Source organism: Neoarius graeffei, chromosome 11, assembly GCF_027579695.1.
Source record: "Neoarius graeffei isolate fNeoGra1 chromosome 11, fNeoGra1.pri, whole genome shotgun sequence".
NCBI lineage: Eukaryota > Metazoa > Chordata > Actinopteri > Siluriformes > Ariidae > Neoarius > Neoarius graeffei.
This window is the reverse complement of record NC_083579.1, coordinates 12756955-12781994: the sequence shown is the minus strand read 5'-3', so window position 1 is coordinate 12781994 and position 25040 is coordinate 12756955. Positions and strand designations below refer to the sequence as shown.

Genomic DNA, 25040 nt, shown 5'->3' with positions numbered 1-25040 from the left:
AGTGTAGAACGCTGACCGAACTCTGATGGGTCTAGAGGAAATGTCGCACTCAGCCAAAAAAAAACAGGTGTAGCGCCTGTCGTGTTTTGGAGAGAAACTACAATTTGTAGCACATATAAACAAGGAAATATAGCGATTTGGCATGAAACATTTAATGGAGCAGTGAATAGGCTCAGTACACAGAAGAATAGCGCGATGAACTCTTTTTTTTTTTTTTTTTTTTTTTTTTTTTAAATATGCCATTTATCGCGTTTTGGAAAAGAGTATCTATCTATCTATCTATCTATCTATCTATCTATCTATCTATCTATCTATCTATCTATCTATCTATATAATGTATGTGTGTCATGTTGCAAGACTAGTCATTCCTCATTAAACTCAAGGTGGCATCAGAGATGCTGAAACAAGTCGCTACGTGGACCGTCCACCCATCCATTCTAGCAAGCTCATCTAGCCGTAAGGCGGCTGATCTCTTGCCATGGCGTCCGTCTTTCACAATTCAGTTAAATTGTATCTCCTCTGTCAATTCTCTGTGGGTTTCCGTTCCGATTTGTTTTGTTTGAAAGAACTCATCACACACGACTTGGTTGTTTTGTCAAATTGTTTGCTAACGAGTTACTAATAAGGCCAAAGTAATGAATTTCCCAGACCTCTCACTAGAATTGGATCTCCTCTCTCATTTCTCATCCGATTCCAGTTCCGCTCAACGTTTTGGCTTGATCTTCCCTTGAGGAACAAAACTTGGTGGTTTGTTTGAGTTTCTTGTGAACAATTTAACAACTTTTTGTTTTTCAGTTAAATCGTATCTCCTTCCCTCCCTCAGTTCTCGATGGATTTCAGTTCTGATTGTTTCGTTTGAAAGAACTACACCTTCTGTTTAACACTTGGTCATTGCATTGTCAATTTTTTTGCTCACAAATTAGTAATTAGTTCAACTTAACACTTTTTTTTTTTTTCTTCTGACTAGAATTGTATCTCCTCATCATGCGAGTTCAGTTCTGATTGATGTTTTGGTCGTCAGGGTTGTTTTGATGGCAGGTCAGACGAGCGACTACGTCCTTAGACGTTCTAGTTTTAAACGTTTAAACGTAGGTTTAGCTTAAGCCTGGTCTGTGGGTGCTTTGACACCAATTAGTCCATTTATCGAGTGTGAATCACATTCCTTCAGCATTTCTAGCAGCTCACATCTGCAAAAAAAAAAAAAGGTCAACAAAACACTTTGCCATCTGATCTCACTGGCGTTCGATTAGAACCGTGCTGTGGCCGTCTCACAACGGTTATTTTTCCTCCATCCACGAATCCTTCCATTAAACACACTTGCAGTGGGGTTCGATTCAGATGGACTTAAATGCTGTATATGTGAAAGTACACGATGAAAAATTCCAGCTGTTTTAACCAGGTGTCCCACTGATGCAAGTTATTGTCCTTTTCTTTTAAAGATTAATTTATTTTTGCATTTGGGCAAGTGTGCTGCACGATCTGTCAGTTAAAGTGGTCAACCAGGTCATACATGGTGATCTTGTAGAAATGAAGCTTTTCACAGAAAGTAGAATAGGATATTTGTTGTTTGTGTGTTTTAATATGATGGAATGAAGTGCCTGAGTGATGCATGACAGCGTGTGCCTCTGTTTTCTCTTCGTCTGCTGTCTTTCAGTCTCATAGTTGGCAACCGGGCATCAAAAACCCATACAGAGGCGTGGTGGTGTGGCCTGTTCCTGAGAACGTGGAGATCACCGTTACTCTGTTTAAGGTACACACACACAGTGTTGATTTTTGACTTGCTTTGGAGTATTTTGTTGAAAGGAAGTGTGTTGCGACCCCAAACTGAGCCCAGGGGTGACTCAGGGTCTAACAAACAAAGCATGAGACACCAGGACAAGACATTCATACAACAAGGTTCAATTAATTGGTGCTTTCTTGTCTATTAGTGAAGAGACGTATAAGGTATATACAATCTACAGGCACGGTGGAGTTCGCGTATCATGCCGAGCTGCATTCTGGTGGCGCTAAAGGAAGGAAATAAATAAATAAAACCCTTTTCCGTATTCTCGGTTTACACACTGACCTAGAAACAAAAAGTGACACAAAAATGGCTAGCTATTCTAGTCTTCCCCCTCTCACCTAATTACACGGGATGGCACTCGCCTCTTCTCGAGGGTGTCTATACAGTTATTTCGCTCCATAGTGTGCAATGTAGGGGTGCTCTGGTGCTTCCCTGTCCAAGCCCTGATACCCAGCAAACAGCCCATCCACCATTGGGGACGGGGGGGGAACAAAAATAAATGACTGTAATATGCGCTCATTCACAAAACTAAACATTAGTGTCTGTCTTCCTTGTGGAACCCACCATCATCTCTTCCAGGCTGACTTTTAAAAGGTCGAAGCTCCTCCCCTTAACCACCGGCATTGGATAAAGGCGCGATGGAGGAGCCCCATCCTCCAGTGAGTCGTCTTCAGTCTGAACTGAGACGAGTCTTAGCACTGCCATTTAACAATTATTCACTGAATATCGGTGAATCATAACCGAGACGCTGTTCACCGAGCCTGAGGCGGGTGATTTTGTTTTAGTATAAATACAAAAGGTGTATTAAAAATCGTATTAAAAAAAAAATTATTTAAAACTTCAAAAGCGGCATGCAAATGTAATAAATACAACCCCGATTCCAAAAAAGTTGGGACAAAGTACAAATTGTAAATAAAAACCGAATGCAATGATGTGGAAGTTTCAAAATTCCATATTTGATTCAGAATAGAACATAGATGACAAATGTTTAAACTGAGAAAATGTATCATTTAAAGAGAAAAATTAGGTGATTTTAAATTTCATGACAACACATCTTAAAAAAAGTTGGGACAAGGCCATGTTTCCCACTGTGAGACATCCCCTTTTCTCTTTACAACAGTCTGTAAACGTCTGGGGACTGAGGAGACAAGTTGCTCAAGTTTAGGGATAGGAATGTTAACCCATTCTTGTCTAATGTAGGATTCTAGTTGCTCAACTGTCTTAGGTCTTTTTTGTCGTATCTTCCGTTTTATGATGCGCCAAATGTTTTCTATGGGTGAAAGATCTGGACTGCAGGCTGGCCAGTTCAGTACCCGGACCCTTCTTCTACACAGCCATGATGCTGTAATTGATGCAGTATGTGGTTTGGCATTGTCATGTTGGAAAATGCAAGGTCTTCCCTGAAAGAGACGTCGTCTGGATGGGAGCATATGTTGCTCTAGAACCTGGATATACCTTTCAGCATTGATGGTGTCTTTCCAGATGTGTAAGCTGCCCATGCCACACGCACTAATGCAACCCCATACCATCAGAGATGCAGGCTTCTGAACTGAGCGCTGATAACAACTCGGGTCGTCCTTCTCCTCTTTAGTCCGAATGACACGGCGTCCCTGATTTCCATAAAGAACTTCACATTTTGATTCATCTGAGCACAGAACAGTTTTCCACTTTGCCACAGTCCATTTTAAATGAGCCTTGGCCCAGAGAAGACGTCTGCGCTTCTGGATCACGTTTAGATACGGCTTCTTCTTTGAACTATAGAGTTTTAGCTGGCAACGGCGGATGGCACGGTGAATTGTGTTCACAGATAATGTTCTCTGGAAATATTCCTGAGCCCATTTTGTGATTTCCAATACAGAAGCATGCCTGTATGTGATGCAGTGCCGTCTAAGGGCCTGAAGATCACGGGCACCCAGTATGGTTTTCCGGCCTTGACCCTTACGCACAGAGATTCTTCCAGATTCTCTGAATCTTTTGATGATATTATGTGCTGTAGATGATGATATGTTCAAACTCTTTGCAATTTTAGACTGTTGAACTCCTTTCTGATATTGCTCCACTATTTGTCGGCGCAGAATTAGGGGGATTGGTCATCCTCTTCCCATCTTTACTTCTGAGAGCTGCTGCCACTCCAAGATGCTCTTTTTATACCCAGTCATGTTAATGACCTATTGCCAATCGACCTAATGAGTTGCAATTTAATCCTCCAGCTGTTCCTTTTTTGTACCTTTAACTTTTCCAGCCTCTTATTGCCCCTGTTCCAACTTTTGAGATGTGTTGCTGTCATGAAATTTCAAATGAGCCAATATTTGGCATGAAACTTCAAAACGTCTCACTTTCGACATTTGATATATGTTGTCTATGTTCTATTGTGAATACAATATCAGTTTTTGAGATTTGTAAATTATTGCATTCCGTTTTTATTTACAATTTGTACTTTGTCCCAACTTTTTTGGAATCGGGGTTGTGCAAGATTTTCAACACGAGAAGATAAACTTCATATCGTCAAGCCAACGTGTGATTTTTATTTATTTTTTTCTTATTATATCGACACACAAACAAAAAGTTCCCAAATTTATCAAAACAGTTCATAGATTTATTCACGAGTGACATATAGAGATTTATATCACGGTTTTTGTTCGTGTCCCAGACATACGATACTCTGCAGAAGTCTTAGGCACATGTGAAGAAATGCTGTCGACCAAAAATAACGTTTCAATATATATAAAAAGCTATAAACAGCAGTAAGCCGCCATAAAAGAAACAGTCAATATTTGGTGTGAGACGACCTTTTGCTTTAAAAAAAAAAAAGTCTCAGGTCCAGTCCCTTTTCCACCAAATCAGTTCCAGGGCTGGTTCGGGGCTGGTGCTGGTTCACAACTCGTTCAACTTGCGAGCCAGCTGAGAACCAGTTTGCTTTTCCATAGCTCGGGGTGCTAAGGGGAGCCACGTCAGTTACATCGCTGTATACGTCAGTTATGTCGCTGCGTTTGCATAAACCTTGGCGCAAACATCGAAGCAACAACACGGAGAAGAAGCAGCAGCAGCAACAACAACAATAATGGAGGACTTCGTGTTTGTACAGCTGCTGCTTCTCGTCGCTTAAAAATGGCGACCTTTCGCGGTCTTGTTATTGTTGTTGGTCTTAACAACTCCCCCCCCCCCCCCCCCCCCCCCCCCCCGCTGACGTAAGCAGTTCTTTCCTCTGTCCCAGCAGAGAGTTGGTGCTAGCCTGGAACCGGTTTTTCTGGCCCCAGAGCCAGTTCTTTGCCAGTGGAAACAGAAAACCCGGTTCCAAACTAAGCACTGGCCCCGAACCAGCCCTGGAACTGCTTTGGTGGAAAAGGGGCATGCGTGCAGTCGTATAAGGAAGCGAGCTGTAGGTCTTACTGAGCATCTTACAGAGCCAGCCGCAGTTCTTCTGGACACTTTGTCACACTCGCGTCTTCATTTTGCACCAAAACCCAGCAGCCTTCATTACGTTTTTTTTAATCTGAAAAGTGCTCTCTTGTAATGTAATATGCTGCTCAGATACAGGGGGAAAAAAAAGTTTGTATCATTTAATTTTGTGCTAGAAAATGAACAGACGTTTGGAACTCTAAAATGTTTTAATGTAGAAGTCATAAAATAGAAATTTATCGCAAAGTTTGTAGGGGGGAGTGTGCTTAAGACTTTTGCACAGTACTGGAGCTTGTATGAAAAATGCGAGTGGCGTATTTCCCAGTATGTGTCCGGATAATGCATGATGTACCTATATTTCATGGGTTTGGGTGAGGTGTGAACCGAGCCAAAGCACAGAAGAACCAACAAAATAAATGCTTATATATAATTTGTCGTGATCTGATCACGAATTTATTTTTATTCTTATTATTTTGCGCTGGTTCTATTTTCTGTGCACAGAAATTGCCTAAAGCACTCGGGTACAAAGATCTGTTGACAAATTTTCCGTCATTTGAATTAGTTGATTTTTTTTCTGTCCAATTTTAGTCATTCCCCCCAGAAAGGGGGGAGAAAAAAACCTTCAGACACCGAACACGTTTCAGCTGATCAGCTTTCACTTGGGTTGAAAGAAAATTGGAGCAAAAACTGAATGGAAAGGAGAAGCTCTTTGCATTTTGGGTTGCTTACTTTTATTTTTATATATAATTTTTTGGTTTTTTTAATATATTTTTTTATTAATGAAAGACACAAAGTTACAAGCTTAGATGAAAGACATTCGTTTTTCTCTTACATTTCCAAACTACAACCCCCTGCCCACCCTTCCACCCCCATCAGAACCTGTCTGTCTTCGTATGTCACCAGTCAAACAGAAGACAGTAAGTCACTCGTACAATTCTTATACAAAAACAAAAAAAAACATATATACAGTGGTGCTTGAAAGTTTGTGAACCCTTTAGAATTTTCTTTACTTCTGCATAAATATGACCTAAAACATTATCATATTTTCACACAATTCTTAAAAGTAGATAAAGAGAACCCAGTTAAACAAATGAGACAAAAATATTATACTTGGTCATTTATTTACTGAGGAAAATGATCCAATATTACATATCTGTGAGTGTCAAAAGTATGTGAACCTTTGCTTTCAGTATCTGGTGTGACCCCCTTGTGCAGCAAAAACTGGAACTAAGCATTTCTGGTAAATGTTGATCAGTCCTGCACACCGGCTTGGAGGAATTTTAGCCCGTTCCTCCGTACAGAACAGCTTCAACTCTGGGATGTTGGTGGGTTTCCTCACATGAACTGCTCGCTTCAGGTCCTTCCACAACATTTCGATTGGATTAAGGTCAGGACTTTGACTTGGCCATTCCAAAACATTAACTTTATTCTTCTTTAACCATTCTTTGGTAGAACAACTTGTGTGTTTAGGGTCGTTGTCTTGCTGCATGACCCACCTTCTCTTGAGATTCAGTTCATGGACAGATGTCCTGACATTTTCCTTTAGAATTCGCTGGTATAATTCAGAATTCATTGTTCCATCAATGATGGCAAGCTGTCCTGACCCAGATGCAGCAAAACAGGCCCAAACCATGATACTACCACCACCATGTTTCACAGATGGGATAAGGTTCTTATGCTGGAATGCAGTGTTTTCCTTTCTCCAAATATAACGCTTCTCATTTAAACCAAAATGTTCTATTTTGGTCTCATCCAGCCACAAAACATTTTTCCACTAGCCTTCTGGCTTGTCCACGTGATCTTTAGCAAACTGCAGACGAGCAGCAATGTTCTGTTTGGAGAGCAGTGGTTTTCTCCATACAACCCTGCCATGCACACCATTTGTTGTTCAGTGTTGTCCTGATGGTGGACTCACGAACGTTAACATTAGCCAATGTGAGAGAGGCCTTCAGTTACTTAGAAGTTACCCTGGGGTCCTTTGTGACCTTGTTGACTATTACATGCCTTGCTTTTGGAGTGATCTTTGTTGGTTGACCACTCCTGGGGAGGGTAACAATGGTCTTGAATTTCCTCCATTTGTACACAGTCTGTCTAACTGTGGATTGGTGGAGTCCAAACTCTTTAGAGATGGTTTTGTAACCTTTTCCAGCCTGATGAGCATCAACAACACTTTTTCTGAGGTCCTCAGAAATCTCCTTTGTTCATGCCATGATACACTTCCACAAACATGTGTTGTGAAGATCAGACTTTGATAGATCCCTGTTCTTTAAATAAAACAGGGTGCCCACTCACACCTGATTGTCATCCCATTGATTGAAAACACCTGACTCTAACTTCACCTTCAAATTAACTGCTAATCCTAGAGGTTCACATACTTTTGCCACTCACAGATATGTAATATTGGATCATTTTCCTCAATAAATAAATGAGCAAGTATAATATTTTTGTCTCATTTGTTTAACTGGGTTCTCTTTATCTACTTTTAGGACTTGTGTGAAAATCTGATGTTTTAGGTCATATTTATGCAGAAATATAGAAAATTCTAAAGGGTTCACAAACTTTCAAGCACCACTGTACATTATCCAGTAATACCAAACCATACCAGTGGTACATCAAACAATATTGCAGACTTCTTTAGGTCTATGCCATCAGACTATCTTGGTGCTTTACATGTCATTACAGAGACACAGGAAGGGTCTTGAGTTTTTCAAAATATGTTATTACAGGGTTCCAGATACCATAAAAAAGGTCAACAGACCCTTTAAGTGCATACTTAATCTTTTCTAATTTCAGATACATCATAAGATCAGTCAGCCATACTGATACTTTTGGTGGGTATGGGGATTTCCAATTTAAAAGAATTTGCCGTCTGGCAATCAAAGTTGAAAAGGCTAATACATCTTTGTACCCAGAAAGCCTCACAGAGTCACCTGACACAGTTCCAAAAATTGAGGTGTACATATTGGGCTCGTATTCTATTTCTATAATTTCAGATATCGTTTTATAGACCCCTGACCAAAATTAATCCAAACTTGGGCATGACCAGAACATGCGAGTCAATGTTGCTGGAGCACTATGACATCTACTACAATGTTCATCCATGCCTGAAAATATTTTTGCCAGTTTAGCTTTAGAAAAATGCATCCTGTGTAAAACTTTAAATTGGATTAAACTTAGACTACGTTCAGACTGCACCCTGAAATGACCCATATCCGATTTTTTTTGCCCATATGCGACCTGTATCCGATTTGTTATTGACACTCTGAACGACACGCATCCGATTTTTTTCACATGCGACCCAGGCCGCTTGGATATGTGGTCCTAATTCCGATGCGTATCCGTTATTTTCACATGCGACTGCAGTCTGACCGGACAGGTCGTATTCATGCGACCTACACGTCATCAACAAGAGACAAACGTCACTCTTCTGCGTTGGCTAATCCCGCCTCTTTGGTGGAAAACAACAACATTTGTACAGTTTTCAGAATTTAAATAGACTTTTATAGAATTGATCAAGCTAATGGTGGATTTGGTAGGGACCTGGATGTTAAATCATCCTGTATTACAAGATTATAAGATTGTTCTGGAAATGTCCAGTAATTTGACACCTTCGGTCTCATTAGTCTGCTGCCCACATTAATCAGATTATTGTGCGAGTTCCGCCGCCGCCACAAAAACCACATCGCCAGGTCTCGCCTCATCTCCATGCTTTACTTGCAAACTTGAAGAGTGCGCTTTTTTTTTATGTTTACGTATTAGGTAGATGTGCTTATTACGTGTCAATCTGCGCATGCGGGACACTTTTGGGTCGTTTTCCGTTCATATTGGAGATCGCATACAAGTCTCATATAATTGGTAATGTGAACGGCCTAACAAAAAAATCGGATTTCACAACAAATCGGATATGGGTCGTTTCAGGTTGCAGTCTGAACGTAGTGTTAGACGAGCACAGGATGTAGTCCCATTGACCCTATGTACGGCTTCCTCCCATACACTATCCGGTATTGCCTCTCCAAACTCATCATCCCACTTTGCTCTAATCTTATCCAGGGTATTATCACCATGGGAAGTGATATTATAAATTCTAGAAATAAGCCCCTTTAAATTAAAAGACACATCCAAAATATCCTCCAAAACAGATGGATCTGGTTCGTTTGGAAAATCAGTCGTATTACTACGAATAAATTGACGAATCTGTAGATATCTAAAATGATTTGAACGGGGGAGATTAAATGTTTCACACATCATTGAAACTTGCAAATACACCTTCCTAATAAAAATCTTTAAATCTGACAAGGCCTTGTCTACCCCGTTTCAAGAAAGTGGCATCTATTCTAGCTGGAATAAATGAGTGATTTATGACAAATTAGGGTTTGAATGGAGAAATTAGGTAGATCCGCATGTTTTCTAAATTGTTGCCAAATACGTAAGGTATTAATAACCGTTGGATTTGAAGTACATGTTGAACTAGCCAGAGGGATTTTAGAAGTCACTAAGGCTGAGGGCGAAGTTGAAAGGCATAATTTTCTTTGTTAATGATTTCTCATCGTGTCTCCTGCAGGACCCTCATGCAGAAGAGTTTGAAGATAAAGACTGGACCTTCGTTATTGAGAACGTAAGCCCTGCTTTGGTTCGTATAAGCTGCTTGAAAGGCTTTCTCCAGTGTTCTTACGTTTAAAATTAACAGCTGAGGTTTAAAGGGGGGATTTCAGTGAGGTACTTCCACATCACACATTTACTGTCCAGATTTCAGATAGCTACAGTGAAGTGCTTTTAGTTTTGGCGAAACGTGTCCGTCTCATTATCTTTAGAAAAACAGACAGGTAATATGAAAACGTGACCGGGCAGAATAGCAACCATCGGAGGGGGAAAAAAAAATGAGGCAAAAAGTGAATTATAATAATCACTCCCAGCATGTCTATCCACATTCGTTATTTAATCAAAGTACTTAATTTAATTTAAATCAAGGCTTCAGGGATGATGGCTCGGCTCTGGGTTGAACAGAGAGAAGGAAACGTGAGAGGCCCATTGCTTTGTGACTGTCTCCACCTTGTGGCTGAATTTAGTCATTACATATTTTGTCAATAGAAATGAAATCAACAGGAAACAGACTGAATGAGAATTTTGCTTAAATTCAAGAAGCACTTATTATTCACGTTTTAGTGATTTTGCTAAAAAGCCTTGATTTTCATGTAACTGTCAATTAAAATAAGCCAGAAATTAAACGTATGTAATTTCCCCCTAAATGTAGATGAGGTTTATGTGCTGAGTTTTATAGTTTATAATAATGACACAGCTTCAGATCTGTTTGCACGCTGCTAGTTTGACTTTCACTTAATCTGAACTTCTTATGGATGTTATAATTTGTGTATTGGTGCAGTGTCACCTGCACGTTTTTAGAATACAAACACGCACACGTGCGCGCATGCACACGTGTTCAAACCAAACGTGCAATCACACACTTCAGTCATGTCTGAAATTAGTTTTATATAAATTAGTGTTCAGTGGTTCAGTGATCCTGTCTGTCATTCTCTTTTTCAGTGCCTCTCTCTCACTCTGTGACTTTCTCTCTCTTGCTCTTGTGCGCTCTCCTCTCACTCACTGCCACCGTTTCTCAGTGCCCCTCTCTTTCTCTCCTCAGTGCCTCTCTTTCTTAGTGTCTCTCTTTCTCGGTGCTTCTCTCTCGGTGCCTCTCTCTCTCTGTTTGGTGCCTCTCTGTCTCGGTGCCTCTCTGTCTCAATGCCTCTCTCTCTCGGTGCCTCTCTCTCTCTCTCGTGCTTCTCTTTCTCAGTGCCCCTCTCTCTCTTGTGCCTCTCTTTCAGTGTCTCTCTCTCTGGTGCCTTTCTTTGTCTCTCGCGCTCTCTCTCTCTCTCTGGTGCCTCTCTTTCTCAGTGTCTGTCTCTCTGTCTGGTGCCTCTCTTTCTCGGTGCTCCTCTCTGTCTGGTGCCTCTCTTTCAGTGTTTCTCTCTGGTGCCTTTCTTTCTCTCTTTCTCTGGTGCCTCTCTCGGTGCCTCTCTCTCTCTGGTGCCTCTCTGTGTGCCTCTCTTTCAGTGTCTCTCTCTCTGGTGCCTTTCTTTCTCTCTCTCTCGCTCTCTCTCTCTCTGGTGCCTCTCTTTTTCAGTGTCTGTCTCTCTGTCTGGTGCCTCTCTCGGTGCTCCTCTCTGTCTGGTGCCTCTCTCAGTGCCTCTCTCTGTCTGGTGCCTCTCTTTCAGTGTTTCTTTCTCTGGTGCCTCTCTCGGTGCCTCTCTCTCTCTGGTGCCTCTCTGTGTGCCTCTCTTTCAGTGTCTCTCTCTCTGGTGCCTTTCTTTCTCTCTCTCTCGCTCTCTCTCTCTCTGGTGCCTCTCTTTTTCAGTGTCTGTCTCTCTGTCTGGTGCCTCTCTCAGTGCCTCTCTCTGTCTGGTGCCTCTCTTTCAGTGTTTCTTTCTCTGGTGCCTCTCTCGGTGCCTCTCTCTCTCTGGTGCCTCTCTGTGTGCCTCTCTTTCAGTGTCTCTCTCTCTGGTGCCTTTCTTTCTCTCTCTCTCGCTCTCTCTCTCTCTGGTGCCTCTCTTTTTCAGTGTCTGTCTCTCTGTCTGGTGCCTCTCTCGGTGCTCCTCTCTGTCTGGTGCCTCTCTCAGTGCCTCTCTCTGTCTGGTGCCTCTCTTTCAGTGTTTCTTTCTCTGGTGCCTCTCTCGGTGCCTCTCTCTCTCTGGTGCCTCTCTCAGTGCCTCTCTCTCTCTGTCTGGTGCCTCTCTTTCAGTGTTTCTCTCTCTGGTGCCTTTCTTTCTCTTTCTCTGGTGCTTCTCTTTCTCAGTGCCCCTCTCTCTGGTGCCTCTCTGTCTCTGTCTGGTGCCTTTCTCAGTGCCTCTCTCTGTCTGGTGCCTCTCTTTCTCAGTGCCTCTCTCTCTCTGGTGCCTCTCTTTCTCAGTGCCTCTCTCTCTCTGGTGCCTCTCTTTCTCAGTGCCTCTCTCTCTCTGGTGCCTCTCTTTCTCAGTGCCTCTCTCTCTCTGGTGCCTCTCTTTCTCAGTGCCTCTCTCTGTCTGGTGCCTCTCTTTCTCAGTGCCTCTCTCTGTCTGGTGCCTCTCTTTCTCAGTGCCTCTCTCTGTCTGGTGCCTCTCTCAGTGCCTCTCTCTGTCTGGTGCCTCTCTTTCAGTGTCTCTCTCTCTGGTGCCTTTCTTTCTCTCTCTCTCGCTCTCTCTCTCTCTGGTGCCTCTCTTTTTCAGTGTCTGTCTCTCTGTCTGGTGCCTCTCTCGGTGCTCCTCTCTGTCTGGTGCCTCTCTCAGTGCCTCTCTCTGTCTGGTGCCTCTCTTTCAGTGTTTCTTTCTCTGGTGCCTCTCTCGGTGCCTCTCTCTCTCTGGTGCCTCTCTCAGTGCCTCTCTCTCTCTGTCTGGTGCCTCTCTTTCAGTGTTTCTCTCTCTGGTGCCTTTCTTTCTCTTTCTCTGGTGCTTCTCTTTCTCAGTGCCCCTCTCTCTCTGGTGCCTCTCTGTCTCTGTCTGGTGCCTTTCTCAGTGCCTCTCTCTGTCTGGTGCCTCTCTTTCTCAGTGCCTCTCTCTCTCTGGTGCCTCTCTTTCTCAGTGCCTCTCTCTCTCTGGTGCCTCTCTTTCTCAGTGCCTCTCTCTCTCTGGTGCCTCTCTTTCTCAGTGCCTCTCTCTCTCTGGTGCCTCTCTTTCTCAGTGCCTCTCTCTGTCTGGTGCCTCTCTTTCTCAGTGCCTCTCTCTGTCTGGTGCCTCTCTTTCTCAGTGCCTCTCTCTGTCTGGTGCCTCTCTTTCTCAGTGCCCCTCTCTCTGGTGCCTCTCTTTCTCAGTGCCTCTCTCTCTCTCTGGTGCCTCTCTCTCTCTCTCTCTCTCTCTCTCTCTGGTGCTTCTCTTTCTCAGTGCCTCTTTCTGTCTGGTGCTTCTCTTTCTCAGTGCCTCTTTCTGTCTGGTGCTTCTCTTTCTCAGTGCCTCTCTCTCTCTCTCTCTCTCTCTCTCTCTCTCTCTCTCTCTCTCTCTCTCTGGTGCCTCTCTTTCTCAGTGCCTCTCTCATTCAGTGCTTCTCTCTCTGGTGCCTTTCTTTCTCAGTGCCTCTCTCTTTCTTGGTGCCTCTCTCTCGCTCTGTCCATCATTCTATCTCTCTTTCTCAGTGCCTGCCTCTCTCTCTGGATCAGTACCAGACACTTGGCACCAGTCCAGTCTTGAGTCCATCTGTCTGCCCAGCAGAGAGAGACACGCATGCTCTTACCCAAACACACACACACAAAACAAACATGTATTCATGCATCAAAGCACATTTAATATGCATAAACACACAGGAACTAACTGTACTGTCACACATTCACTCACTGTCTTAGAGACTCTGTGTCCTTACTGATGCAAATTCCCTCTAAAGCTGAAACACACACACACATTCTCTATCTGTCTGGTTCGTGGTTTGAAACTAAGTGCTCTTTTTTATTTTTCCTGGACAAATATTAGGAAAGTGAAGTTGTAGTGTGTTGGTGGAGAAAGGCATGTGTCTGTGTGTCTTTCTTCAAGTTAATAAAATAAATGAGGTTTAACTTAAATAGAACATTTTGGTGTCATTAAAACAGTTTAAAGCGCTTTTTTTTTTTTTGAAAACCAGTGAGCTGAGAAAATGGGGGGAGGACCTGCAGCAAGTGTTATTACATCACAAGATTCAAAAGCCAATCAGGTTCTAGTATGCAAATGAAGGTACGCAGAGCAGTGTACCAGGAAAATTGGGTTTAATATATAGTGTTTTAATTTAAATCGGGATTTCTGGATGAGTGTTAAAGTGGAATTGTGTGTATATTATGGTCTAATGACATTTTTATGAAGCATCACATCAAGCAGTTATTCGGAGAAGAAAACAAAACCTGTCAATTATTCAATGGTTATGACTTTCTTTTAGTCAGATCCTCAGAGAAGTTGTGTAGGGTTTGCCTGTATAATGCCTAAAGGTGTCGTGATTGATATGAGGCTCTCGATTAGAACAGTTTCCGTATCGAACAATGCATTCAAAAGGCTGCGTGATAAAGTAGGCTTAATGAAATCACGCTTGTATTGAGATGAGGTGTAAAACATTTAAACTTAATCACATGTACAGTCCTGTCTCTGAAAAAGTAACTTCCTGTTACTGTTAACGTACTGTAAGCACAGTGTGTTCACAAGCCAGAGTACTCACATGCTAGTGTACTCACTGGCTCCTTCAGCATCTAGTAGGAGATTCCCTCAAAGAAGATTCCCTCAAAGCTTTAACACTAGATGAATTAACAGCTTTAAGATGCTTTAAAAGTATCTTAAAAGTTTACCAAATGCTAAATTTCAGTGTATTTATTTATAACTTGAATAATTCTTATACTATAACTTTAAGTGGCTTTCCATGACTTCTTAAAGATAACGAAATGCTGCTAAAAAGAACATTTAAGATGTTACTTATTAAATTTAACATTTAAATGTACTTAGTCTTGACTGCTTTTCAGAATATCAGTAAAGGGTCTTAAAGTTACGAGTATATTTAATGAATTTAAAAAGTTCAGTAAAGGTCATTTAAACACACTACTAAATTTAAGGGCTGGTCTTGAAGGTAATTTAAATACACTACTAAATATAAGGTCTCGTCTTAAAGGTACTTAAATACACTACTCAATTTAAGGGCTGGTCTTGAAGGTAATTTAAATACACTACTAAATATAAGGTCTCGTCTTAAAGGTACTTAAATACACTACTAAATTTAAGGGCTGGTCTTAAAGATACTTAAATACACTAAATTTTAGGGGCTCGTCTTAAAGGTACTTAAATACACTACTAAATTTAAGGGCTGGTCTTAAAGATACTTAAATACACTACTAAATTTAAGGGCTCATCTTAAAGATACTTAAATACACTACTCAATTTAAGGGCTGGTCTTAAAGGTACTTAAATACTCAATTTAAGGGCTGGTCTTAAAGATACTTAAATACACTACTAAATTTAAGTTCTGGTCTTGAAGGTAATTTAAATACACTACTAAATATAAGGTCTCGTCTTAAAGGTACTTAAATACACCACTAAATTTAAGGGCTGGTCTTAAAGATACTTAAATACACTAAATTTTAGGGGCTCGTCTTAAAGGTACTTAAATACACTACTCAATTTAAGGGTTGGTCTTAAAGATACTTAAATACACTACTAAATTTAAGGGCTCATCTTAAAGATACTTAAATACACTACTAAATTTAAGGGCTGGTCTTAAAGATACTTAAATACACTACTAAATTTAAGGGCTGGTCTTAAAGGTACTTAAATACTCTACTCAATTTAAGGGCTCGTCTTAAAGATACTTAAATACTCTACTCAATTTAAGGGCTGGTCTTAAAGATACTTAAATACACTACTCAGTTTAAGGGCTGGTCTTGAAGGTAATTTAAATACACTACTAAATATAAGGTCTCGTCTTAAAGGTGCTTAAATACACTACTAAATTTAAGGGCTGGTCTTAAAGATACTTAAATACACTACTAAATTTAAGGGCTCGTCTTAAAGGTACTTAAATACACTACTCAATTTAAGGGCTCGTCTTAAAGGCACTTACAGTTGTGGTCAGAAGTTTACATACAGTGACATGAATGTCATCTTGGATATGAATGCCATGGCAATATTTGGGCTTTCAGTCATTTCTTTGAACTGTTCTTTTTCTGTGGCAGAATGATTGTACAGCAAACATCTTTAATTACAAAAAAAAACTAGAATTTGCTGCACAAGTTTTAATTTTCTTTGGGTTTTCTGAAATCAACACAGGGTCAAAATTATACATATAGCACACCTAATATTTGGGTAAAATGTATCTTCGCAAGGTTCACCTTGACCAAACATTTTTGTTTACCATGTAACAAGCTTCTGGCAGAATTCTGGTTGGATATTTCATGACTCTTCATGGTAGAATTGGTAGAGTTCAATTAAAAATTTTTTTTTTCTTGGCATGGACTCGACTTGTAAGCACAGTCCATATATTTTCAGTAGGGTTGAAGTCAGGACTTGTTTTAAGCTTAATGTTAGCCTGCTTTATCCCCCACAACCAGCTCTGATGCGTGTTTGGGTTCATTGTCCTGTTGTAACTCCCAAGTAATGTTCACGTTTCTGATGGTTTATGCTGAAGAATTCTGAGGTCGTCCTCCTTCATTATTCCATCCACTTTGTGTAATGAACCAGTTCCACTGGCAGCAAAACAGCCCCAGAGCATGATGATCCTACCACCACCACCAGCTGGCACAGTGTCCCTCTGTACAGTGGTGGTCATTGTGGCCAAACAACTCAATCTTTGCCTCATCTGACCATACAGCTCTCCTCCAGAAGGCTTTTTCTTTGTCCATGTGGTCAGCTTCAAACTTTAAGCTTGAAGGGGTCAGTTTTGGAGCAGGGGGTGATTTCTTGGATAGCAGCCTCTTAGTCCGTGGTGATTTGAACTGTAGACAGTGATCCATCAGCTTCCAGTTCATGGCAGGGCTGTGCCATGGTGGTTCCCAGGTTGTTCCTGACCAGCCAAACTAATTTCCTTTCAGCTGAGGGTGACTGTTTGGGTTTTCTTGAAGCAAAGTGGCTTGGCAAAGTGACTACACCTCACAATAACTTGCATACAATTGTTTGAGCTGATCTTGGAATTTGCAGTTGTTTAGAAATGGCTCCAAGAGACATTCCAGAGTTGTGTATATCTGCGATCCTCTTTCTCAGATCTGCACTGAGCTCCTTGGACTTTCCCATTGTATCATGTGTTGGTCAATCCAATGAGTGCTGTAAACAAACCCTTTTTATGAAGGCACAGAGAAGCTACCAGCTGTACTCAGTCAGTCACTAACAGGAAGTTAAGAGACCTCGGCCTTGGCAAGATAAGACATTTTGGAAGTTTCAACACCTCTGAATTAATAATCTAAGTGAGCGTATATAAATTTTTGACCCTGTGTTGATTTCAGAAAATCCTAAGAAAATGAACAACTTCTGCACCAAATTCTAGTGTTTTTTTTTTTTTAAATTAAAGATGTATGCTGTACAATCATTCTGCCACAGAAAAAGAACAGTTCAAAGAAATTACCAAAAGCCCAAATATTGCCATGACATTCATGTTACCGTATGTAAACTTCTGACCACAACTGTAAATACACTACTAAATTTAAGGGCTCGTCTTAAAGGTAACTTGTATACGCGACTAAATTTTAAGTTCCTTTAAGGTTTACATTAAATGCAGTTAAATTCACATTTTCGTCTGGTATTTCTGGAGCTCTTCTGCTTCCCTGTAAGTTACAACACTGACCGCTGCTGCTCGTCTTCCGAATGAAAAACGCATTTGAGCTGTAGAAAGGCGTGTGAGCTTTTTCAAGTCACAACTAGCTAACAGCAGAATATGAAGTCGAGAGCCCCGAGCGTGGACCTGCATGGACCACACTCACGCTGTGCCATTGTAAAGCTTCATTTATTTATTATACTTTTATGATATTTGATTGTTCTAATCGGTTGAAAACGGAAGCCTGTATTGAAAGCGCGTCGTATCAAAATTTGTGTATTGTTACATGCCTGATAATATCCTCTGCGCGGTAGGACAAAACGATAAAATGAAAGAGGTTCAGGGGGGAAAAGTCCTGTCGCTTCGGTAGAAAGTCAAAGGCAGAGAATGGAGGGGAAATAATGAAGTGAGAGTGAAAAGAGGAGGAAGAAAGGGTTCTTAATTCCTCGTCTGTGCATACCTCACTAATAACGGAGTGATCAAAGACATGCCAAACATCTCTCTCTGTCTCTCCAATACACACACACACATGCTGTGTGTCCTTGCATGCTGAGAGAGAGAGAGAGAAGGCAGGAGAGAGAGAAAAGGAGAAAGAAAAAAGGAAGAGAGGTGAAGGGGAGCGTGCCAAGTGAGACTGACATCAAAGCTCCTTGGGCAGGCCTATTTGGCAACAGATTACTCTTTTGTGTGTGTGTGTCTTTGACATTCTCTTATTTAGGAAATGCTAGGGGAAAAACTTGGTGTCCAATTTGATACCTGCTTTTCTGTTTGTTTACTTATTTTGTTTTTCTCTCTCTCATGCTTGGGTTTTTATTTAATGTCACGTTTTGCAAGTCCAAGAAACATCAAACGTCTCAAAGAAAACACCCTGCATTCCTACTAACGCTTTTCTGTAAAAACCGTAGTCTGTTAAAGTCTCGGGTTCGTCCAAAGAGTTACAGGCAGGCAGGCAGTAAACTTCGAAATCATTCAATCAGATCATGCTTTTAAGTCATTCGTTTCCCTTCGACGGTGTGTTTTTTCTGTATCGTTATCTTAAGATGAGCTCACAGCAAGAACCGCGTCCTCATCCGAGTCGCCTGAGCCAAAGGCAACGCCTTTTATTTTATAAACCAAATACTTTGACACGTTGTCATGCGTTAGGTTACTCATTCAAACCGGAGATCTTCCTGTGTTCTCAAATGCTGTGAAAGTGCCCGATTGTTTAAATGCACAGCTCTGAGTTCCTGATCTTTAAACAGGATCAGGGTTTTTTTTTTTTTTTTTAATTATTTTTGAAATATAAGCTTATTGAGCAGATCCTGAACCATCACGCTGCAGTATTTCTTCTCTCATTGACACTAAAGCACTGGAGTACACTACTGTCTGTAGTCACTAGAGGACAGTCAGTGAATGGATTTGGCCGGCTGTGTGTGTGTGGGGGGCTTTCTAGCTTCTGGAAACTGGGGTGGAAAAAAAAACAAAAATAGGTGAATCCCAAATTAAAAAATTGAGAAAGAAGGGCTACTGAGAACTTTGATTCATCCACTGCAACCACACTATAACAAACTCTATTACTACAAGCTGAGTTCATGTCCCCTGGCTTTCCTGGCAATGAGTCGGAGTCTTAAAACAAAAACACATCACTGAGCCATGCGCTCCTCTTCCCTTCAGAGACGAGCAATGAGTAATCAAGTTAAGAGTATGTGTTAACACTGTAAAGGCTTGAAGTGCAGATCACGGGTAAATTCAGGAGCAAGATCAATGTAATTCTCCTATTTTATATTAAACTTTGGTCAAATATCTGTCACATTTTTGCATAATTTTTTTACCTTGCGCAATACCAGAAAAATTCAGTTGAAATCAAGCCGTTTGAGGCGAATTGGTCCGCCTCTGAAAAAACTTGGCATTTGAATTTCCCGGCAAATGTTTGATTTTCGTGACATCACGTGCGGGACACCACCTTCTGAATCCTACGTCAGCGCTGGCTTGTTTATGAGAAAACGACCTGGTGGTTTTCTGCAAATTTCAACGTTATCATGTAATTATTAAAATGGTGAACAGATGTATCGTATGTTCCGCAGGTGACCTCACGAATCTGGCTCCAGACCTCTTTGGGATTTTTCTAGACGCGTTTTATTTATTTTTTTCTGCTGTAGACAGATGGCCTTGTGCAAAATTACCCTTCTGGATGAGTGTGTAAAGGGACACACTTTCATATAAAAAGAAAAAAGAATTTGAGTGAGTGGTGTGACACTGGGTCCTTTTCAGTATTACAAACGTTTCGGTATTCTTCATGTGCAACCACGTGACAAAAAGTGCGACGTATGCATCCGCCGCTACGTTGGATGATCCACAAATCCAAAATGCCGTCTCGTGCGAACAATAAGGCGACTCATTTTAGATTTTTCGGAGCACGGATCCGCCGATGGCAGTTAAATACTACCACTAGAAAAATAAGTCTGTGCGTATTTTAATTTTTATTTTAACCGCCGAAATGTCTCATCTCATCTCATTATCTCTAGCCGCTTTATCCTTCTACAGGGTCGCAGGCAAGCTGGAGCCTATCCCAGCTGACTACGGGCGAAAGGCGGGGTACACCCTGGACAAGTCGCCAGGTCATCACAGGGCTGACACATAGACACAGACAACCATTCACACTCACATTCACACCTACGGTCAATTTAGAGTCACCAGTTAACCTAACCTGCATGTCTTTGGACTGTGGGGGAAACCGGAGCACCCGGAGGAAACCCACGCGGACACGGGGAGAACATGCAAACTCCGCACAGAAAGGCCCTCGCCGGCCCCGGGGCTCGAACCCAGAACCTTCTTGCTGTGAGGCGACAGCGCTAACCACTACACCACCGTGCCGCCCCCGCCGAAATGTACAAAAAGAAATGTAAAAAAAAAAAAGTGTCACATTTTTCTTGTAACAGCACTGTATCCCTGGTACTAAGTCATATTTCTTTAAGTAAACAGTATTAGAATCGCAAATACAAACGACACTGTGTTGTATATATCCACTTCAGCCGAGTCCGAAAACGAAACTATTTACGACATTGAGTATTCACTTGAATGTGTTTATGGTATTTACGACCGCTTTACGACAGTGTCAACCTCGTGCTGACCATGGCTGACGCTGACAGCATGGATTCCGAGCTATCGCCTCAACTGTATGTAAGCATAAAGTGTGGTAAAGAAAAGTCTTTTCACTGTCTCACTAACCAAAACGTGGGCGATTTCGTCTCTCAAGCGTTGAAAGTAAACAATGAAAAGATCAAAACGATCTTTGGTTCTCAGAAAGAAGGTGGTGATGTAATGAGCGCGATGCTGAATATGCCTGCCATAACGTTAGTTCGCGATTTTGGCTGAAAGTATCTGACTGTGGAATTAGAAGAGGATGATGCCGCAGAGAGTCCTATCGAATCAAGTAGCACGAACGTATCAGCCTTCAATGTGTGTGTGTGTATATATATATGCGTGTGTGTATATATATATAATATAAAACCCCAATTCCAAAAAAGTTGGGACAAAGTACAAATTGTAAATAAAAACGGAATGCAATGATGTGGAAGTTTCAAAATTCCATATTTGATTCAGAATAGAACATAGATGACATATCAAATGTTTAAACTGAGAAAATGTATCATTTAAAGAGAAAAATTAGGTGATTTTTAAATTTCATGGCAACACATCTCAAAAAAGTTGGGACAAGGCCATGTTTCCCACTGTGAGACATCCCCTTTTCTCTTTACAACAGTCTGTAAACGTCTGGGGACTGAGGAGACAAGTTGCTCAAGTTTAGGGATAGGAATGTTAACCCATTCTTGTCTAGTGTAGGATTCTAGTTGCTCAACTGTCTTAGGTCTTTTTTGTCATATCTTCCGTTTTATGATGCGCCAAATGTTTTCTATGGGTGAAAGATCTGGACTGCAGGCTGGCCAGTTCAGTACCCGGACCCTTCTTCTACGCAGCCATGATGCTGTAATTGATGCAGTATGTGGTTTGGCATTGTCATGTTGGAAAATGCAAGGTCTTCCCTGAAAGAGACGTCGTCTGGATGGGAGCATATGTTGCTCTAGAACCTGGATATACCTTTCAGCATTGATGGTGTCTTTCCAGATGTGTAAGCTGCCCATGCCACACGCACTAATGCAACCCCATACCATCAGAGATGCAGGCTTCTGAACTGAGCGCTGATAACTCGGGTCGTCCTTCTCCTCTTTAGTCCGAATGACACGGCGTCCCTGATTTCCATAAAGAACTTCACATTTTGATTCGTCTGACCACAGAACAGTTTTCCACTTTGCCACAGTCCATTTTAAAAGAGCCTTGGCCCAGAGAAGACGTCTGCGCTTCTGGATCACGTTTAGATACGGCTTCTTCTTTGAACTATAGAGTTTTAGCTGGCAACGGCGGATGGCACGGTGAATTGTGTTCACAGATAATGTTCTCTGGAAATATTCCTGAGCCCATTTTGTGATTTCCAATACAGAAGCATGCCTGTATGTGATGCAGTGCCGTCTAAGGGCCCGAAGATCACGGGCACCCAGTATGGTTTTCCGGCCTTGACCCTTACGCGCAGAGATTCTTCCAGATTCTCTGAATCTTTTGATGATGATATGCACTGTAGATGATGATATGTTCAAACTCTTTGCAATTTTACACTGTCGAACTCCTTTCTGATATTGCTCCACTATTTGTCGGCGCAGAATTAGGGGGATTGGTGATCCTCTTCCCATCTTTACTTCTGAGAGCCGCTGCCACTCCAAGATGCTCTTTTTATACCCAGTTATGTTAATGACCTATTGCCAATCGACCTAATGAGTTGCAATTTGGTCCTCCAGCTGTTCCTTTTTTGTACCTTTAACTTTTCCAGCCTCTTATTGCCCCTGTCCCAACTTTTTTGAGATGTGTTGCTGTCATGAAATTTCAAATGAGCCAATATTTGGCATGAAATTTCAAAATGTCTCACTTTCGACATTTGATATGTTGTCTATGATCTATTGTGAATACAATATCAGTTTTTGAGATTTGTAAATTATTGCATTCTGTTTTTATTTACAATTTGTACTTTGTCCCAACTTTTTTGGAATCGGGGTTGTAAAAAATGTGTGTATATATATATATATATATATATATATATATATATATATATATATATATACATATAAATAAAAAATATATGGGTGTGTGTATATGTATGTATGTAAAGTGTGTCTCTTGAATTTAAATTATTTTATCATCTTAATCCGACATTGAAATTTTGCCATGCAAAAAAAAAAAATTGAACAAGGACACTTTTTTATTTTTATTTTGACCGACATCATCAAAAATATGTTGAAAAAATCCGTGAACCTAAAGATAAAAAATGGGTGGCCTAACAGTGATGCATCTCCGACTTTCAAGAAATATTCCGATTCTCTGGAGTCCTCTGTCTGCCAAGTAAAGATTCAGAGAGAGAGTTGAAATTTGTGGCTTTGACCCGGAAATGTTAAAGCTGTCTGATTTATACAGAGGATCTCGCCTCGTTACCACAGATTTGAATTCTCTGATATTGTGAACTCTCTCGTTTTACAAACCTCATGGACAACCAACGCACAAATGAAGGCTTATAAGAGCCGAGATGTCTACAGTTTCTTTGTGTCTGGCTGGGTTGGTAGTCTTCTCGTCAGTTAATTTAAAAGATGACGGGGTGCTTGTTCAAACCATTCTCGACGATCTCGAGAAACACGACTTAAAAGTTCAGTTTAATCAGCAGAAAACAGAGCTTTAATTAGTAATGAACTCTCTTAGCAGATATAAAGTGGTCACCACACACACACGGGTGTAATTAGCTTTTCCCTCAGTTAAGTCCTTACGATGCATGTTTTTGAACCACAGCATATGCACGGTGTTCTCTGGACAGCTCTTCATCAGTTTTGTCGCCGTTTTTAATTATTTTGGGAATTCTGAAGAAGTTTATTCGTATAGCGCTTCTAACAATAGACATTGTCACAAAGCAGCTTTACAGAAATTTAAAGACTTTAAACATGAGCTAATTTTATCCCTAATCTATTCCCAATGAGCAAACCTGTGGCGACGGTGGTGAGGAAAAACTCCCTCAGACGACATGAGGAAGAAACTTCGAGAGGAACCAGACTCAAAAGGGAACCCATCCTCATTTGGGCGATAACAGACAATGTGATTTATAACAGTTTTAACATGAAGTCAGTTTCGTTGATGTTCTAACTCTTTGTTGTTGGAAACTTGAGTGCAAAACTGTTCATGATAACCGCAGTCCTCGGACATAAAAGCATTACTGTAAGAGTCCAGAGCGTCCTCCAAGTGCGACTTTGGACGGTCCGTATGGAGCCGTCCTCCACAGGAGCGATGCTATAAGACTCCAGCCAGACGTAGGGCATCAGGATGGATCAGGCAGGTCCAAAGAGCAGAAGAGGTCAGGATCTTGATCTCAGGATCGACATGTAACTCGGGGGGACGGACACAGGTTGTTAGGTCTGCTCAGTGTCACCTGATGAGTAAGAACAGTATACATTTTGCACTGAGTGCAAGCAGGAACTCCGGTAAAACTAACTCTGACAGCATAACTAAAAGGGGAGAGCCAGGAGGTAACGCAGGCATGAGCGAGCCCCGGGACGTCCATACGTCCCAGTTTACCGAACACACTAACTATACCTGAGGATCCTCTAGATCTACTCCTTTACCTAATAAAACACTAACAAAAGGCTTGGCTAAAGATGTGTTTTCAGCCTCGACTTAAACACCGAGTCTGCGTCTGAGTCCTGAACACTACTTGGAAGGCTGCTCCATCACTGAACCGTTTCTCTTTGTCATGAGCAGCATTAATACCGCAATTATATCCCTCTTCAAAGGCAATGATATCAAAAGAAAGTCACGAAGCATTGCAGCAGCTCACACGTGAAGCGCTGCTATCTTGGTGGTTATCGTCATCCAACACGGCACACTTCCGGTTTGGAAACCAAGCATGAGGTCACGTGCACATGAAGAATAATGAAATATTTGGACGTCCTCCAAGAAGTTTATCGCGGGGTTGCAGTGTGATTTAAAAATGTGCTCCGTTGATATGATTTCAAAAATACAGTACTTGAATTTTAGTTGATCAAGAATGTCCTATATGATGGGGTTTGACCTGGTGAAGACAGAATTTTCTAACACTAAAGGCCAATTTATGCTGACAGCGCAGTTCTCGCAGATGGCGTCGCAGATAGCGTCTGCGTCGCCCCCCCTTTGCAGACGCTCTGCGCGCACCTCCCAAAAATTGTGACCACTGCAGAAGCCTCGCAGACAAGAGGGCTCTGATTGGTCCACTCTACATCCGCTGTACACGTACTTCCGCTTCCCTACTTTCCCGGTTTGTTTTGTTTTCACGACCGCCATTTTTAAAAACACGAGCGAAGATGGAGCAGCACGAAGAGCGGTTGATCGAGGAAGTGAGGAAGTACGGACATCTATACGACTCCAGTTCTAGTCATTATAAATAACCGGAGGATAAACACTCCACTAACCACACCCACCAACTACTCCTAGCGATTTTGCGACTTCGCGCCCCCTTGTGTTGTGGCGGTGAATAGCATCGCGCACGCCTATTACTCCCCGCTCAACGATAAATTACAACTGTCTGCGAAAAGCTATCTGCGAAAGC

The 25040-nt window shown here is 41.5% G+C and overlaps 2 protein-coding genes across 5 annotated transcripts in view; one reads left to right on the top strand and one right to left on the bottom strand.

Annotated features, from left to right (window-relative positions):
* Positions 1–25040, top strand: part of ehbp1 (EH domain binding protein 1) — a 359695-nt gene that overhangs the window by 67250 nt on the left and 267405 nt on the right. For all 4 annotated transcript variants that reach the window (XM_060933432.1, XM_060933436.1, XM_060933433.1 and 1 more), the window contains exons 4-5: positions 1655–1750; positions 9744–9797. In XM_060933432.1, coding sequence (XP_060789415.1) covers positions 1655–1750; positions 9744–9797 — 150 coding nt within the window. The remainder of the gene's footprint in view (positions 1–1654; positions 1751–9743; positions 9798–25040) is intronic.
* LOC132894000 (E3 SUMO-protein ligase ZBED1-like) overlaps positions 19015–25040 on the bottom strand; it is a 35893-nt gene continuing 29867 nt past the window's right edge. The window contains exon 3 of the mRNA XM_060933181.1: positions 19015–19039. Within this exon, the coding sequence (XP_060789164.1) occupies positions 19015–19039 (25 nt within the window). The remainder of the gene's footprint in view (positions 19040–25040) is intronic.